At 44.7% G+C, this 19150-nt stretch overlaps 1 protein-coding gene across 5 annotated transcripts in view; it reads left to right on the top strand.

Annotated features, from left to right (window-relative positions):
* Positions 1-985: 985 nt before the first annotated feature.
* GIGYF2 (GRB10 interacting GYF protein 2) overlaps positions 986-19150 on the top strand; it is a 148694-nt gene continuing 130529 nt past the window's right edge. For 3 of the 5 annotated variants that reach the window (XM_073360203.2, XM_073360201.2, XM_073360206.1), the window contains exons 1-2: positions 987-1127; positions 16771-16848. In XM_073360203.2, coding sequence (XP_073216304.1) covers positions 16808-16848 — 41 coding nt within the window. In that variant the 5' untranslated portion in view covers positions 987-1127; positions 16771-16807. Of the gene's footprint in view, positions 1128-10526; positions 10607-16770; positions 16849-19150 lie in introns of all 5 variants that reach the window. The other 2 variants (XM_073360202.2, XM_073360204.2) reach the window with 2 other exon arrangements.

Genomic DNA, 19150 nt, shown 5'->3' with positions numbered 1-19150 from the left:
TCCCTAATTTGTTTGAGATCATGTGAGACAGTACCAAAAGCCTTACTGAAATCAAGATATACCACATCTACTGCTTCCCCCTATCCACAAGGCTTGTTACACTGTCAAACAAAGCTGTAAGGTTAGTTTGACATGATTTGTTCTTGATAAATTAATCTTGGCTGTTACTTATCACTTTATCTTCTAAGTGTTTGCAAACTGATTGCTTATTTGCTCCATTATCTTTCTGGGTTCTTAAATTGAGCTGACTGATCTATAAATCCCCAGATTGTTGTTATAGATTGGCACTATATTTGTCCTCTTGCAGTCCTCTGGAATCTCTCCCATCTAGCATGAGTTTTCAAAGATAATAGCCAATGGCTCAGATATCTCCTCCGTCAACCCCTTGAGTACTCTAAGGTGTATTTCATCACTCCCTGAACACTGATCAAGTTGCACTGCAGTCACCACCTGCCTGCGAGGCAAAGAAGCCCGAATGTCTTGACAGGGTGATTGCTGCAGACGAAGGGGGGGTTGGCTACATGTCAGACGGTTGAAGGAGTCTAGGCTCTATGGTGGAAATGAGGATGTAGGGCAGCTGAACACAGAAGAGTGAGATGGGCATGGAGCAGAGGCTGTGGGGAAGTACCAGACTGGTCCTCCAGCTTGACGTGGGGCAGGGTGCAGAGCGGGGCCATAGCTGGCACCTGAGCACCAGCTGGGTGACAGGATGGCGTGGCCTAGGCCCTGTGACAGGGCGAGGCTGAAGGAGGGGCAGGAGCCAGGGTGGCCCGTGGCAGGACAGCCCAGCATACTCTTGGAGCAGCGAGGGAAGGGAAGCATTGGCGCTGGGCACAGCTGGGTGACAGGCAGAGAGCCGGGCGCGGCCGGCCTCATGCTGTCTCGATGCCCTGTGCTGGCAGTGGGGCGGGGCTCGCGGCAGCCGTTGGCGTTGGGACTCCCCAGCTGTTAGCTCGCGCTCAGCTTGGGACGTGCTTCCTCAAGCCGCCGCCATTCCCATCCGGGGCCTACGCGGGTAGGTGGCGCCCTATATCACGTGACAATGCGTGGCGGCGCGACCGCCATCTTGTGTTGTTGGGAGTGAGGAATTGCTTCGGCTGTGAGAGACTCTCCGTCCGGGATCACAGGTAATTAACCCCGCTGGCTCTGGCCGGCTCCCATGGGCGCCGGGCGGTGTCTGAGCTTTTCCCCTTCCCGCCCGGGGCGTGTCTGCTCCGCAGACGCGGCCCTGCTGCGGGAACGTGCATAGGCCGCTTTGGAAGCACCGGCCTCGCCTACAGTTCATGCCCAGGCAAAGGCAGCGGGCTTGGGGTATAGAAGCCACGGAGGCCCGCGGCCTGTGAGGAGCCGAGGTTGTTTGGATTTGGCTTATGGGAAAGAGGCCTTTCCTGGAGCCTCTGCTTTTGGTCTTTCCCCCCGTAGCTTCCGAGGAGACTCCGGCTGCCTGATCCTGTTCTGTTCCTACTCCCTGTTGGCTCTGTGAGGTGGGGGCTCCGTCCAAGCGGTCCCTTGGCAGCCGGTTCTGCCGTGGGTTGGGTGAGTGCCGCTGGACCGGAGCCTGTCAGGCAGCTGCAGGATTTCTCGGGATTATCCCGGGCTACCTGCGGTTCCTGCTCATTTCCTTCTTACTCTAACTCCTGTGAACTCTCCTCTCCCAGCCCAGCGGGACCGTCCCGTGTCCTGGGCGAGCCGTGGGCAGGTTCCGTTCGCACTGAAACCACTCTCTTCTGAGCATGTCTGGCCTTGTCATATTGCAGACACTAGGAGAAAAGAGCTGGTTCAGGACTGAGGCCTTTCTCTCAGTGAGCTGGGTGTTAAGGGGAATACTCAGCAGTGTGTGACCATGGAGGCCTTGGCAGGCTGAAGAGTCCATTGATCAGGATCATGTATGTTTGGTATTAATCCAAGACAAGTAGTCTCAATGTCAACGAAGAACTCCCAGCACTTTCAAGTATGTAGAACTGCAGTTTAAATCGAGATAAGTTTGAGGTCAAGGGGATCAGTACAGATTGACATAGTAGAAGTAACACCCCCCACCCCCTCCACACACACACTCTCCTATGCCCATAACTTAACATTGATGGCATTGTTTTTTATTGTTACTTTTGCCATTATTTTTGCTGTCCATATTTTGTTCTCTAAATTTTATTTCTGAATTCTGCTTTTGTTGTTTTTTTAATTTAATCATTTTTAGCTCATCACCCTTTGATTTCTTGCTGCAAGAGCTAGCTTGTGCCACTTTTTGAAAAGTGTTTCCTTTTCCACAATTCTACTCATTGTGTTTATTGCCTACTAACGTCTAATTAAAGGTAAAAGTGTGTTGACTTTTGAGCATGGCTTTGAGTAGAATATGTAATAGTTGGACATTATGATGATCTGGATCTCTTTGACATAAAAACAGTTGTTCTAGGAGTCAACAAGACTTAGGACATTTATTGAACTCACCTATTGCTGCTAATTCTATTGGTAGTAGGCTTGGTAGGAGCATTAGTATAGACAAGGCACTGGTGGTCACTAATTTGTCTAGACTTTGTCTAGATCAGAGTTACGGCTTGTCTCCACTTACTGTAGATCGATGCTGCGGTGATAGATCCACCGGGGGTCGTGCTCCCATTGAATCTAGTACTCCACCAGAATGAGAAGCACCCAGTGCTGTGTTGACACCACAGTAAGTCGACCTAAGGTATGTCGATTCCAGCTACGGTTATTCACATAGCTGGAGTTGCGTAACTTAGGTCAACTTAGCCCCATACTGTGGACCTGCCCTTAGCTGATACTGTGGTAATAAGCCTGCGCCTTGTCAGTACGAGCAGGAGAATCCATGGAGGTTTAACAGTGGGAGAACTTTAAAAAAAAAAAAAAAGGTAGCATAGACACATTGATCCAGTGAGGTAATTGCTGTCAGAGCTCTTGTATCACAGAATGGATTCTTCATTGAGCATGGACAAAATGCAGGATTCTGCTTCTGGTTAACTGTATTAAATAGGTCAGAAATAGTGGTACCATCAACTGAAGTGGTACTTCACAGTGAAAATTTATAGCAGTCATAGCAAAACTTGACAGTTTGTTGACTCCACTGCTGTCTGAAGACTTAATATAACTTTTCAGTTCTCTGACAAAGTTGTAAAATATTTGTTAGTGATTTCAGGAGCTGGACGGGGTCCCATGTCATCTGGGCTTGTGGATATACTTGCACATCCTCTGTCACCAGGTTTGCTGCAGAGCCTTTTTTGAACTGTTTTCCAGTGACTCTGTTTTCAGCTAACATAGATCATTAAAATATATATATTGCATCTTGGTTTACTACTCATCCTTTGAAAATGCATCAAGAGACCTGTGTAACGCATCAATATGAATCCGATGAAGTGAGCTGTAGCTCACAAAAGCTTATGCTCAAATAAATTGGTTAGTCTCTAAGGTGCCACAAGTACTCCTTTTCTTTTTGCGAATACAGACTAACACGGCTGTTACTCTGAAACCTATCAATAAAATAATTTCTCAAATACCTTGAACATCCCTTCTTTTTTCCAATAAAATGGTGTCCAGCAAAGGGGCTGAAAGTATGCTAAAATGATTCCTTTTCTCTCTAAAATGTACAATAAACTTAAAGGGAAAACAGCTTGAAAAATCAGCCTTTTATTTGAAAACCTTGTATTGGTCATAGTTAAAAGTAGATACTACTATAACTGAAAGGTGGTGTAGAGCTCTTTTTCATTTTTACTTTGTGTATAGTCAGTTTCACTATTTTCCCGGTATAGTCAATCATCTTGCTTTCTGAAAAGTCTCAGACACCAACTGGGGAATAGAAAAATCCGTACATACACATTTTTAAAGGACATTTTAAAGTAGAACAATGCCACTCCTTCCAAAGACTTAATATCTAAAAGGTCCTCTGTCAGGAACTGAAATTTTTTAAAGTTAAAAATTAAAACAAATCAAGTTGAATAATGCCTTGCAAATTTATGAATACTTTAAAGAAGCAAATGAAGTTTTCCATTTGGGATGAACTATGGAAGTGAGAGATGACGGGTAGCGCACATGCACATTATCCATGTTGATCTGGGGTGTTGGCTGAATGGACTTTTGGCTAGTCTAAATTCTGTCAAATGATATTTGCAGTGTACTAGAACACACAAGGAAAAAGCAGTTCGACTGACTTTAAGGTTAAGTCTACACTACAAGCGCTGCTACAGATCATCTTACTACAGCAACAAAGGGGATGTTTCTCTGTTGCTGCAGTAGATCCATCATAACAAGAGGCAGTAGCTAGGTCAGTGGAAGAATTTTTCTGACAACCTAGCCGCATTTACAATGCGGGTTCGGTCAACATAACTATGTTGCACAGGGCATGAAATTTTTCACAGTCCTGAGCGATGTAGCTAGGTCGACTTAAGTTTTAACTGTAGACCTGGCATTAGTTAAAAGTGACCTGCAAAGGGGAGTTGGTTGGAGACCCCTGCTGCAACATTTTATTTTATTTTTCTTCTTTAATGTGTTGAGACCTGAAATTCTCCTTAGATTTTCTGCTTGTGTTTAACATTTGAAATGTCAAAAATATTAAATGTTATTTTCATTTCTTTTGCTAGACTTCTCTTTAGAAGTCCAAATAATGGATAGAGGAGTCGTTCCCCCCCCCCCCCCCCCCCCCGATCCTCCCCGTAATTGAAATGTTTCAAAAAGATCTAGTCTCCAAACTGTTCCTTCAGGTAGTTAAGTTAAATAGCTGTTAACAAACAGTCCCATGGTTTTTAAACAGTCTGATTTAAAAATTAATTTTCATCTCAGTTCAGGATTCTATTCCATGGCTTTTGTGATGTCATGCTCATACTAGCTCTCCAGTACTCCTGTTCAAGGAAATACTGGGATAAATGATACGTGAATCTTAAATGTAAAACAATCAGGGGACAAAAAGCTTAAAGAAGGATTTTAAAGTTTGCTTTTAGGCTATACTTAAAGGAAATAGGTTATAACCAAGAAGATTTAGTGATGATGTACATGTGAACAGTGTGCCCTCTTGTGGTGGCATGCATATTAAAAAGAATGTAGGGTCCTGCTATACTACTTTTCTGTAACTCGCTTTATTAGTTCCAGTGGTAGTGGCAGGGTGTGAAGATAAAGGATCAGGATCTCACTCCCAGCTTTACAAGTTTGGATGTCTTTGTTAGTAATTGAGTTTGCAGCAGTGGATTTATTACAGAATGACATCCAGCTGTCTTTCTCAAAATATGAAGGAACTTTGTCAACCTGTTTTTGAATTACAGGTAGCTAAAAATTCCCTGAACATGGAAGCCACTTAGCAGTAACTCCTTAGTTATGGTGATAAGTAGGGAGTCATTATAAATCCTATGTTCATATTGCTTATACTTTTGCACAGAAAGTATTTTTATACATCTGAGGGGTTTTTGGAGAGTTTGAAAGGAAGTGGTGAAGACACTTAAATTATGGATGTTTTTAAAAGAAACTGCCTTATTTTAAAATTTTAAATACAGTTTAAATTACCTTAAGTAGTTATTTGCAGAAATCCACCTTAATGTTTGCCTTAGCTGCTTATGATGTGTGAGCAGCATTGCAGAAGTCTGGCTATCTTAGATAGATAGATATATTGCCCCTATGACTGTAGCATCTGAGTATCTGTCTTTTATTGGAATTATACTTACAACACCTCTGAGAGGCAGAGAAAGTACCATTATCCCAATTTTACACATGGTGAACTGAGACACAGAGAGGCTGTGACTTGCTCAAGCTTATACAGGAAGTCTGTGATGGTAGAGCAAGGAATTCAGCACTAGGATAGAGCCGTAACCTCTGGACCATCCTTTCTCCATAGTTCATAAACTTTGTAGGGCAATGTGAAGTAGAGGGAACCAAGGACCCACAAACATCTCCTAAGATCTGCATTGCACATGAAGTACGGAGAGTTGGGGATCCTGCTGAGCTTTTCAAAGCCATCATGGAGCTTCTGAGGCTTTTTGTTTTAAAAATCCTTTACTAAAATTAAGTTAAGGTTGCTACAATGTATGTATGCCAAGGAGGGTTATAGTTTAACATACCCTCTCCCAAGCATTTAAAAATATGGTAATACAGTTTATGAAGATAGTTAAATATACAAAGATATTCACCATTCAGATGATATTTTACGTGTACCTAGATAAAATATCAGATTGTATATTCTAAAATCCTTTAAAGGTAATTATAAATTTGAAATATATTCAGTTTTAAAAAATGACTTCAATGTAATTTCAGGTACACTTCTCTCTGAGTCCCCCGTCAATTTTTTAGTGCTTTACAACCACATAATCCTATTTTCAAAATGTTTTTCTGTCCCTGAGCTGTGCCAAAAACCCACACAAACATGCAAAACTCATTATAGTGAAAACATTAGATTGACGATATGGAAAGTGCTGTAAAATGCACCAAGTAAACAGGTGAAACAGGCTATACATAAATGTAATAAAACTGGAAATGAAGGCTTTTTTCTGCTGTTTAAACAAGCAACTTTTTTTTTAAGTAGGCAACATTTATTTCACTCTTGTAAAATTTTTTTAGTTCATGATTTGATCTTTTAACTCTGTTCTCAGATCATCCAACAGGGAAATGCTTGTGTCACAGACCCAAACCACAACTTGAAATGCTTCTTAAATCACTGACTACAAATTAAAATGTCATACGTTGTATAGATATGTGGATTCCTCTTTCTCTTGTGTGGTAAATAATATTTAAATAGGCTGAGATTTTTTGGTCTGCATGTGTAAAGTGACTTTAGATTAAGGTAGATGTGTGGTCGGTATCTGGAGGATAGTGAGCCTCTCTAGGGAGGGTAAATCAAGACAACATAAGAATTCAATTATATTGGGAGTGTAGATGTGTTTTCTGCCTCATGGTAGAATGGGGAGAATGTGTGGAGAAGATGTTTCTGGACCGTGTGAAGACTAAAGGTAGATGTTCTGGTCTCATGACCCATTTACAGGTGGGTAGTTGGAATGGGATAAGGTTGAGCTTTTGGTTTACATGTGAGATGTAAAAGGTGAGATGTTAGTGTTACTAGCTAGTAATCGGTGGTTGAACCATTGTCTTAGCCATATGTGGAGAATTTGTAGCACGTATTGGAAGCTGATGATGTAAGATGAGGGGATATAAAAGTTTTCTTATTTATAGGTGGAGGCTGAACAGGGTTATGAGACATAGTTAAGCTCCCGCCTCCCCCACTTCCCCCATGGGTATATGCAGCTTACAAGTACATACTTAAGAAATCATGGGCTTGATTCAGCTCCCCTCTTTACATAGGGCTCAGTTAGAGTTGGATCAGGTGCTGAATGAATTGTGACCTTGTTTGACTATTTCCCTTCCCTTATTGTTTGCTATTTGTATTGCAGTAGTGCTTAGAGGCCTCATTTGAGATCACAACTCCGTTGTTGTAGGTGATGTACAAACACACAGAGTTTTTAGTCCTATTTGAAACAAAGCAAGTGAGTGTAACTACCTACCTCTTCCGCTCAGGGCAGGAAAGATTTCTCTATGAATCCCTGTGTTATAGAATAGATGATGGACCCAGGAAGTGTTGATGATGTACTCTTATATATGTTATGTGTATATATACATGCATAGGCACTGACTCTGTGGGTGCTGTGGGGCTGGAGCACTCATGGGGAAAAATTAGTGGGTGTTCTGCACCCACTGGCAGCCAAGCTCCACCTGCCCCCACCTCGCCTGCTCCTCCCCCTCTCAGCACTTCGCATCCGCTGCCTAAAAGCTGTTTGGCAGCACTTAGGACTTTCCAGGAGGGAGGGGGAGGAGTGAGGAGGCGGTGCACTTGCGGGAGGAGGTGGTAAAGAGGCGGGGACTTGGGGAAAGGGGGTGGATTTGGGGCGGAGCGGAGTGGGCAGGCACGGAGCCAGGAGGAGGGGTTGAGCACCCACGGGGCGAAGCAGGCGCCTATGTATACATGGTAGCAACCTTTATTTAAAGCTAACTTTTTTGTCAGTTGGTTAAAGCAGACTGCCCTGTTACTAGCCTGTCACTCCAACATCTTGTCTCTTATCCTCTCATGTGACAGCTATACTTTCATGTTTAAGAGCAGCTCCTTTGTGAAAAGAAGACTTTGTAGTAGATTCTACATGGGAGAGTTCTTGAAATACCTTTCCAATGAAAATCTAGAAATGCTTTATCACTCTGAAATATCCATTTTCTGAACATTTTATGTTTACTACCTGGGGGCATGGAAAATCTTGCAAAGTGGGGAAAACCTAATTGAGAATCATAAAACATGCTATAGGTATATGAGGCCTACAGAGGTCTGGTTAGGTAAATTAATGTGAAAATGATTGTTCATTCCAGGAATCCTTTTATTTGTGTGCCTTGACTTCATATGTTTTGGAATGTTATACATACATTTTGTTGGATTTAATGTGTTTTGTAGCAGTTTAGGGTTTGTCAGAGGGTGGAGATGGGTGGCAGGAGAGAGATCACTTGATCATGACCTGTTAGGTTCACTGCGGCACTTGGCATTGACCCTGTCGGTAGACAGGATACTGGGCTGGATGGACTTTTGATCTGACCCTCTATGGCCATTCTTATGTTCTTAGTTACAGCACCATGTGATAGCTGGAAAGGAGGCGGTTCTACCTCTGGAACAGATAGTGGCAGGGTCGTGCTAATTAGATATGATGGGTCAGGGATTCTGAGGGGGGTAATCAGGGGGCGGGAAGTGGGAGGAGGCCAGGCTGTTTGGGGAGGCGCAGCCTTCCCTACCCAGCCCTCCATACAGTTTTGGAACCCTGATGTGGCCCTCAAGCCAAAAAGTTTGCCCCCCCCTGCCCTAGACCCTGCCTGGAGGCTTGATTGTTCACATCTCTCTGGCTAGTATGTTTTAAAAAATGTTGGAGCTCCCATCTGCATCTGATTTGTTGAAGGAGTAAAAGATCTTTCTCCTTCCCTATTCTGCTGCTGGAGGATGGGGAACTCCATTACTCTGATGCTTTGCCAGTCTCCTCGCTGCTGATGCAAAATGAGTGGGTAGATAGGGTCTCTGCTATTTCACATCCTTCCTCTTGGGTCTTATGGGGGGCAGGGTTAGGATCTTTAACCTATCCTTTTTTTCTTGTCAAGCTCTCCCTTCAATACTTCCCCTTCCTGTCTCTTATGCTACTGATAGGTTTTCTGCACAGGAGCAAGTTGCAAGTGAAATTCTGCTGTCCAAAGTTCTATATAGCAGCTGTGAAAGTGACCAACCCATGGCTAGTTTCACTTTGCTGCTTGAGAATATTACTAATGGTAACAGGCACTGAAGCAAAAGCTGCCCAAAGACTCAGAATATTTTGTGGTAGTTCAAAGTGGGAATGTTATATTTCCAATCATAAAGGTTAGAAATGTAATTAACATACAGAGGCTTAAATTCTGAAGGAACAATGTCTTCGGAGTCCTCCACTCTAGGGAAAACTTTCTGTTAACTATAGGTGAGTGAATTTTCCAAGCCCTGCTCTACAAGACCTGAAGGTTAAAATGGCTGTGTAGAGAGAAGTATGTTTTAAGCCTCCTGGGTAAACACTGAATTGCTTGAAAGGGGAGAGCTATGTATTTCTTCTCATGTGTTCACATGTTCATGATGATATTTAAGCATGTGTTGGAAAAATGGCTGAGGTTGAGAGAGAATATTGCTTGGTTCTCCAGAGTTCAGGTCTCCCAAAGTTTAAAACATGTAGCAGCCGTAAAGGTGTAAATTATAATCGGAAGAGCTTTGAAGTCGGCAATGATGGCTTCCCTAAAATTACAAATTTTGTTGAGCTTGTTGCTTAGAATGTGAACTTCTGTTCCGCGTTTTGTCTAGTTTGATTTTGCTTTATACTATCCATGGGGGGATGCCACAAGAAGGCAATCAGAACTTGGACAAGATGCCACTAGTAAGGATATGATTTAGTCATCGAGGTCACAGATTCCGTGACTTTAACGGGCCTCCATGACTTCTTTGGGTTCAGCCCCCACTGCAGCAGGGGTTGGAGCTGTCTCATCTCCTCCACCCCTCCCTCCCCCCGTGGCTGCAGTGGGGGCTGGAGCTGTCCCATGGGTGCACACATTCTCCCCCCTCCCCCCCCCCCGGTGGCTGCAGCTGTCTCATTCCCCCCATCCAAGCAGGGGCTGGAGCAGTCCTGCCTCCCCTCCCCCAGTGGCTGCGGTAGGGTCTGGAGCTGTCTTGTCCTGCGTGGCAGTCAGTCCTGTCCCGTCATCTCCTCCTCCTCCTCCCCCCCGTCACAGACAGATGGCAGGATACTGTGAATTTTTGTTTATTGCCTGCGACCTGTCTGTGACTTTTAACTAAACATAATCATGACAAAATATTAATCTCATTACCTTCAAAAGTTCATGGCAGACTATCACGGATGAAAACAGCCTTGTGCAAGGTTGACAATGGTTCCAATAGATATACATAAGCAATGCCCACTTCCCATAAGATTTTTCTGCCCGCCTCCAGAAGAAAACACCCGTAGTTCCTGCTGACTTGCCACGACTGCCTTCACAATATCATTTTGCAGTGGCCATTGATGCACTCGTATCCAGTGCTGCTGGCCCAGTGCTGATCTCAAGAGATGTACAACGGCGTATTGGCTAACAGGTATGTCCTTGCAGAGTTGCGGCATTTCTGGGATAGAGAGGCGGGCATGCTGATGAATGTAAGTAAGGGTTTCTGAAATTCATCTGTTTGCATTTTGGACACAGATCCTGGATTAGGCTTAACAGGCTTCTGACAGGGACAGCCAGTGTGGCTGCCACAGTGCAGGAATTTGGCTTAGCCCAGTCTTCACAGTGTGACTACGGGGTAGTGATACAGACAGTGAAACACGTGGTGGAGGAGTGCACGATTAGAAGATTGTGAGGGTGAAGTACAATACTTTGCTATCCTTGATAATGCAGCAGTTAGATGGCTGAACAATCTAGATATTGACGTGTGACCCATATGGAAGAAGATGACTAGCTTTGTTTAAACCTGTTGTAGTCCAGAATGGTCAAATGAGTAGATTTGACTGTATCCATTGCAAGGACCCGAAGGCTGTAGCAGTCGCTTTTTCTTGTGCCAGAAAGAGAACTACATCTAGGGCTAGGGTCTTGAAGTATGTCATCACTGCAGAATAAACTCAGGCTTTTATATGGATGTTGCTCCTAACCCCTCTCCCATCCACGTGTGGTGCTGCTTTCAAGCCATGCTAGCTGGCTTGTCTTGGGGTATAGGCTAGAGTTCAGATGCTGCTTTTGCTTGGGCTGGTAACCTGTCCTCTTTGCACTGAGGATGCGTGCTAAATCAATCCAATGCAGACAGTCCTTCATTGCTTTTCCATAATTCCCCCTGCCTGCCCAGAAGAACAGAGAATTCACTCTGTATCATAGAGTGGCTTAGTTTACTGCAGCACGAACAACCGTAAGCTAAGCCCTCACTGACACACACAGCTGAGAGCAGCATCAGCGAGGACACAGTAACGGCGCGGTTTGGCTTTATGGGTTTGGGATAGGCTAACCTGGATACTCAGACATAGGTGCCAATGAACTGAGTTAAATCTGCAGTGAAAACGTACACAAAATCACTGAATCCAAGGGTATGCTCTGGTTCTTGCTGAAAGACTTACAGAAACATGTTGGTGCTCGTAATCTGGTTGTAAATTGTCCTACCTCCAGTGGGGGGAGCTAGAGCAATTTGCACCAGCTGAGGATCTACCCCACTGTTTCTTACTCAGTCCCAAAATTAATCTCTGTACATAAAACTTTTTTTTCCTCAACCTCCTTCATGATGTCAGCTGTGTTGTGGTCTGCCTATAAACATGATGAATGTATTAGACATTTAAAAGCAATTTAAATATGCGAAAGCGAAACTCTTTTAGAATTGAAAAATTTGATTAAGCATATAACTTTAAAATAAACTATAAAATGAGAAGGATTTCAGTGCAGAAGAGTAAAACTCCATCCTGTAACAAGATGATACTGATGTCTCTGATGCTACATCCAATCACATAAATAGTGTTCCACACAGGCCACTCCTTTAAACAATCATTCACCTAAGTCAGATCTGAAAGTGGTGATAACAGCCCAAAAAAACACAGCAGCACAGTACTTTCAAAGTTTCAGAAGAAAGAAAAACATATTCTTGTAAAAATTGTGGTGGCTTGTATATTTTTGTCTTGGAGTAATATTAATCATTGAAGTACGCTGTGGTAAATGCTTTTCCGTTATCACAGGGATTCTCAAACTTCATTTCACCGTGACCCCCTTTTGACAACAAAAATTACTATATGACCCCAGGAGGTGGGACTGAAACCTGAGCCCACCTGATCCCTGCCACCGCAGGTGGGGGGCAGTCCAGATGCACATCAATATTCTGGAACTCCAGACAGTACAGAGAATGTGTCAAGCATTTCTTTCATCCATTGGCTCCCATCATGTTTTCATCATGTCAGACAACACCACCACTAATTATTACATCGACAAACAAGGGAACACAAGGTTGACTGCTCTGTGTGCCGATGCGGTCAATCTCTATGGAAATGGTACATTGTCCACAAGATCCTGTTGTTGGCAGCCTATCATCTGGGTAACTCCTTGCTTAACATTGTAGTTATGTTCCTGAAAAATGCGACTTTGGATTCACTTAACATCGTTTCACTTAATTTCCCTTTAAGAATTCATGTAAATGGGGGGGTGGGGGTGGGTTCCAGGGAAATTTTATTCACCAGACAAAAGACTATATTATATACACACCCAGTATAAGTTTTAAACAAACAATTTAATACTGGTACATGGTGATGATGATTGTGGAGCTTGGTTGAGGTGGTGAAGTCAGAGGGTGGGTTATCTCCCAGGGAATGCCATACTGCTAAATGACGAATTAGCATTTGGCTGAGCCCTCAAGGGTTAACTCGTTGTTAATGTAGCCTCACACTCTACAAGGTAGCACGAATGGAGGGAGGGGAGACAGCATGAAAGAGAGAGACAGAGACACACACCCTGTGTGTGAGAGAGAGATGCGCATTGCTCCTTTGAGTATGCTGACCCCACTCTTGAGTACACTGCCTTTTTAAGTTGATTGGCAAACTGAGATGGCAGATGCTGCCAGAAAGCTCCCTTCATCCTGAGCCCTGTCATGTGTCCCCACTGCTCTATGGAAGATGGGCGTGCAGGAGCAGGGGGATACCCTGATATTTGGCTCTCCCCCTCCCCCTTAAGCAGGAGGCTCTGGGGAGCAGCTCCAAGGCAGAGGGCAGGAGCAGCACATGGCAGTGTGGGGAGGGACAGCTGAACTGCTGGCAATTGATAGGCTGCTGGGTGGCTGCCACACAGGAAACTTAAGGGAACCCGGAGCTGATATGGGGGCTGCCAGTCCACCCTGGTTCAAAGCCCCCACCAGCTAGCTGCAACGGGCTGCTCTCCCTGCAAGCAGTGGACAAAGCATGTGGCTGCCAAACAACGTTATAAGAGAGCATTGCGCAACGTTAAATGAGCATGTTCCCTAATTGATCAGCAATGTAACAACAAAATGGCATTAACCAGGATGACTTTAAGTGAGGAATTACTGTACTCGGAATGCGATTGCAGACTCTCTCAGCAGAAGCTTAGTGGCCAATCACGAGTAGGAATTCCACAACACTGTAGTAAGCAACATTTTGAACCCATGGGGGACTCCAACCAGAGACCTCTCTGCCTCCCACTCCAGCAACAAATGCAGCACATATTGCTGTAGAGCAGTGGTTTTAAAACTTTTTTCCTGGTGACTCAGTTGAAAAAAATAGTTGATGCCTCCGATGCAACAGAGCTGGGGCAAAGGGTTGGGGTGAGGGCTGTTGGGTGGGGACAGGAATGAGGGGTTCAGGCTGTGGGAGGGGGTTGGGCTGTGCAAAGGGGTCAAGGCTCTGGGTTGGGGGTGTGGGCTCTGGGGTGGGGATGGGGATGAGGGGTTTGGGGTGCAGAAGGGGGCTCCAGGTTTGGGGCAGGGCTCAGGGCTTGGGCAGGGGATTGGGATGCGGGCTTACCACAGGTGGCTCCCAGTCAGCGCCATAGCCAGGGTGCAGAGGCAGGCTTCCTGCCTGTCCTAGCAACGCGGACTGTGCTGCACCCTAGAAGTGGTCAACAGCAGGTCTGGCTCCTTGGCGGAGGTGCCGCCACCACCCCCCAGCTCCCATTGGCTGGGAACTGGCCAATGGGAGTGTGGAGCTGGTGCTCTGCAGGATATAGGTATCCACTCCCAAGGCGATTCTCTCATACTTTGCTGGTCAAATTAGATCAACTATGCCTTCCCCTTTCTACCACGCCTGCCACAAGTACGCCATCCGCACTTTCCCCAAGCTGCTAACACAATAGCACAATCAGACATCCTGATCTGTAGATTCTTCATCCCAGTGCATGGTATTTGGATGGGCATCTTCTCTAGAAGGGGAATGTTTATCGGAAGTGCAAGACATCCTTTTGAGCAGCAGGAAAGAGTCCACTAGGCTTTCCTACTGGACCAAGTGGAAAAGCTTTCCCCAGAGGAAATGGAGATTCCTTTTCTTTTGGATTACCTCCTGTTCTTGAAGATGTTGGGGCTCACCCATAACTTTCTCAAGGTCTACATAGCAGTAGTCAGAGCCTTCCATCCCCCTGTGGAAGTACACTCTGTATTTACACATCCATTGACTACTAGGTTTTGGAAAGGTCTCCTCAGAACTTTTCTACCTGAACAACCTATTACTCCCCAGTGGGGCCTCAGCCTCATTCTTGTGGCACTAATGAAACAGCACTTTGAACTGCTGGCTTCATGCTCTATGTCCCTCTTTTCCATGAAAGTCACCTTCCTTGTGGCTATCACTTCAGCAAGAATGGTAGGTGAACTTGGGGTCATGATGGCAGACCCCCCTTTCACCACTTTCCATAAGGACAAAGTCTCTTTGTGGCTACATCCCAAGTTTCTACCAAAGGTCATATCCCAGTTTCATCTGAACCAACCCATACACTTTACCTGCTTTCTTTCCAAAGCCTCTCACATTGGCAGAGGAACGATGACTTTGGTCCCTTGACGCCTGCCAGGCCTTGGCCTTCTACCTGTAGAGGAGACCACCTATCAGGAGGTCTCCTAGATTGTTTATCACAAGAGTTGAGAGCGTTAAGGGGCAAGCAGTCTCCACACAAAGAATCTCCAAGTGGATGTTTGGGTGCAGTACAATCAATCAGTTATTTGGGCTGTCTCCACCCCTTGGGATGAGAGCCTGTTGCATGTGAGCCCAGGCGTCAACTATGGCCACCCTCCATGATGTACCACTTTGAGACACACATAGGGTGGCCACGTGGAGTTCAGTATATACCTTCGCAGCACATTATGCGTCGGTGCAGAACTCTGCGATGGATGCCTCATTCGGCGTGGCTATCCTCCACTCAACCATTCCATCCTCATCCTTGCAACTTCTTCCGAATTAGGTATTGCTTGTTAATCACCCTAAGTGGACTAAAGTAGGAACCATCACTCAGAGAAGAGGACGACGTTACTTATCTGTAACTGGAGATTCTTTGAGATGTGTGGTCCCTATCTGTATTTCACTTCCCACCCTCCTCCTCTGCTGTGAATCTGTTCAATTTGCGATGGAGAAGGAACTGGAGATGTGGTCTGTCCACCCTGCCGTTATCACCTCAGGTGAAACTATGAGATATGAGGCAAGGGGATATGCACAGACAGAAAGACTAGTACTACTTTCTGCTCCTGCAACGCATGGCATGCATGTGTAAACTTCAGATAGGGACCACACATCTTGAAGAACCTCCAGTTACAGGTAAGTAACCTCCTCCTTTTTTTTGCAATTGTAAGTAATAGAACATTTTAAATGAAATATCCTGGCACTTGCCCAGGAAATCTTGCTATTTGCCATGGATAAGTGACTGGATTTTTCAAGCTCTGTAATTTATCATAATTTATAAAATGTGTAGCTGTGACTTCATTAATCAAACTTTTACTTCTGCAGCGGAGAGGAGTAGTGGTTCCTAAGTAGGAATTTGCTGGTGTGTTCAGATGTTTTTTTATTGCTTATTAATATCAAAAGAGACTGTGCAAATTGCCTTGTTTCTTCCTCTGCCCATGATCAAATTAGGGGTGCTGGAAGTGGTGTCTGGGACCAAATATCCTGTTATCTAAAGTAATTGTATTTCATTTTTAATTGCATTATAGAGCTTAGATCAGGGGTGGCCAACCTGTGGCTCCAGAGCCACATGCGGCTCTTCAGCAGTTAATATGCGGCTTCGTGTATAGGCACGGACTCCGGGGCCGGAGATTTCCAGTGTGCTGGGGGGTGCTCACTACTCAACCCCTGGCTCTGCCACAGGCCCTGCCCCCGCTCCACCCCTTCCCATCCTCTCCCCTGAGCCTGGCGTGCCCACTTCCCCTTCCAAGCCTCCTGCACACCACAAAACAGCTGATCGGGAGGTGCGGCCAGGGAGAGGGAAGGCTCTGATCTGTGGGGCTGCTGGTGGGTGAGAGGGGCTGGGAGTGGGGGGGAGGGGGGAGCTAATGGGAGGCTGCTGATGTATTACTGTGGCTCTCTCGCAATGTATATTGGTAGATTTTGGCTCCTTCTCAGGCTCAGGTTGGCTACCCCGGCTTAGATTCACTAGTAGAACCCACTTAATCAGTTATCCTTTTTAGCATTTCTTATGGCTGGGATGTCAAGCTGCAGTCTGCCTTTGTGTATTGAGGACACATTAACCTTATGAAGAAAAAAATTACTCTGCTGTCTTCATGATATTCTTTGTTTGTGATTTATTTATTTTTAGGTTAACACTTTTTTAAAGAGGACTAGAAAAGAAGAAAATGGCAGGAGAAACTCAAACACTTAACTTCGGGCCTGAATGGTGAGTCTTTTCTGTTTTGTCAGAGTCTGGGACCTTATTCTGAAAACTAGGAAGGCTTTATGGACATGTATATTCGAGAGGAGGGAGAGGCTGAATGGGTTATAAAACTGGATTGGGTACAGTGTCTGTTCAGCACTTACTCAAATCTAGTTCTGATCTATAGTGACTAAAAGTAATCTTCATCATATGACTACGTAGTGCTCTGTGTGAAAGGAATTGGAGGTTTTATGTCATTGTAATAACTAACACTTACACATCAAACTCTCCAGAATATCCAAAGAATGAACAAGAAAGCTGAAGATCTATCTTAGAATCATAGAATATCAGGGTTGGAAGGGACCCCAGAAGGTCATCTAGTCCAACCCCCTGCTCGAAGCAGGACCAATTCCCAGTTAAATCATCCCAGCCAGGGCTTTGTCAAGCCTGACCTTAAAAACCTCTAAGGAAGGAGATTCTACCACCTCCCTAGGTAACGCGTTCCAGTGTTTCACCACCCTCTTAGTGAAAAAGTTTTTCCTAATATCCAATCTAAACCTCCCCCACTGCAACTTGAGACCATTACTCCTCGTTCTGTCATCTGCTACCATTGAGAACAGTCTAGAGCCATCCTCTTTGGAACCCCCTTTCAGGTAGTTGAAAGCAGCTATCAAATCCCCCCTCATTTTTATCTTCTGCAGACTAAACAATCCCAGTTCCCTCAGCCTCTCCTCATAACTCATGTGTTCCAGTCCCCTAATCATTTTTGTTGCCCTTCGCTGGACTCTCTCCAATTTATCCACATCCTTCTTGAAGTGTGGGGCCCAAAACTGGACACAGTACTCCAGATGAGGCCTCACCAATGTCGAATAGAGGGGAACGATCACGTCCCTCGATCTGCTCGCTATGCCCCTACTTATACATCCCAAAATGCCATTGGCCTTCTTGGCAACAAGGGCACACTGCTGACTCATATCCAGCTTCTCGTCCACTGTCACCCCTAGGTCCTTTTCCGCAGAACTGCTGCCTAGCCATTCGGTCCCTAGTCTGTAGCTGTGCATTGGGTTCTTCCCTCCTAAGTGCAGGACCCTGCACTTATCCTTATTGAACCTCATCAGATTTCTTTTGGCCCAATCCTCCAATTTGTCTAGGTCCTTCTGTATCCTATCCCTCCCCTCCAGCGTATCTACCACTCCTCCCAGTTTAGTATCATCCGCAAATTTGCTGAGAGTGCAATCCACACCATCCTCCAGATCATTTATGAAGATATTGAACAAAACCGGCCCCAGGACCGACCCTTGGGGCACTCCACTTGATACCGGCTGCCAACTAGACATGGAGCCATTGATCACTACCCGTTGAGCCCGACAATCTAGCCAGCTTTCTACCCACCTTATAGTGCATCTTGATGTTTGAGATGGTTGATCCTTGTATCTGAGGCATATTGGTGAGGAAACTAGCACTGACACTACCCATGATGGACTTGTTCTACAGATACATAAGCCTTCTGTTTTCAGTTTTGAAAATAAAAACTTGTAAGGTAGAGTGTCTCTGAGAAATCTGTACCCCTTCTCCCTCCCACCACATTCACAGTATTTATTCATAAGGAAAAAATACCTGTGTTAAGAGTGGGCTTCCACGGATGCATTGTTGGAAAGTTACATCATGTTGCAGTGATTGTTTGAGAGTCTTATTACAATACCCATCCAATGTGCTTTGTCCTTGACCTGATAAAGGCTATTCTAGAGGTGTGATGGTAGTTCAGTCTTTGCCCCCCTTGCTTATTCAGTCTTGACCTCTCTGCTGAGGCAATACACAAAGATACCAATTGATGTTGCTTCGAAAGAGCTAGCATGATCCTTGGATGGATAAATTATGGGGTAGGCATACAAGAAATACTACCACTGCTTACGTAGTGGGGAGACCACTACTGAAAAAATGTAACTATTTTTGTGGGCGTACTTTTAAAAAGGATGTAGAACAATTGGAGAGGGTTTAGGAAAGAACTACAAGATGATTTGTCTGGAAAATGTTTTACAATGAGAGACTTAAACTTAATCTCAATCTATTAATTAACTGAAGAGAAGGTTGAGAGGTTGACATCGTTGACTGTACCTATCCAGGGAGAAAATATACTACATGGTGGTTTAATCTAGCAGTCCAGTCATAATTAGATCCACAGTGGTAGGAAGCGAAAGCTAGAAAAGTAAGGCACACATTTTTAATAGTGAGGGTAATTAAACATTGAAACAGTTTACAGAGGTATGTAGCAGATTATTCCTCCATCACTTGAAGTCTTAAATGAAGACTGGATGTCTTTTTTTGT

The sequence above is a fragment of the Lepidochelys kempii genome, chromosome 9, assembly GCF_965140285.1.
Source record: "Lepidochelys kempii isolate rLepKem1 chromosome 9, rLepKem1.hap1, whole genome shotgun sequence".
Lineage (NCBI taxonomy): Eukaryota > Metazoa > Chordata > Testudines > Cheloniidae > Lepidochelys > Lepidochelys kempii.
This window is presented reverse-complemented; position numbering and strand designations above follow the sequence as displayed.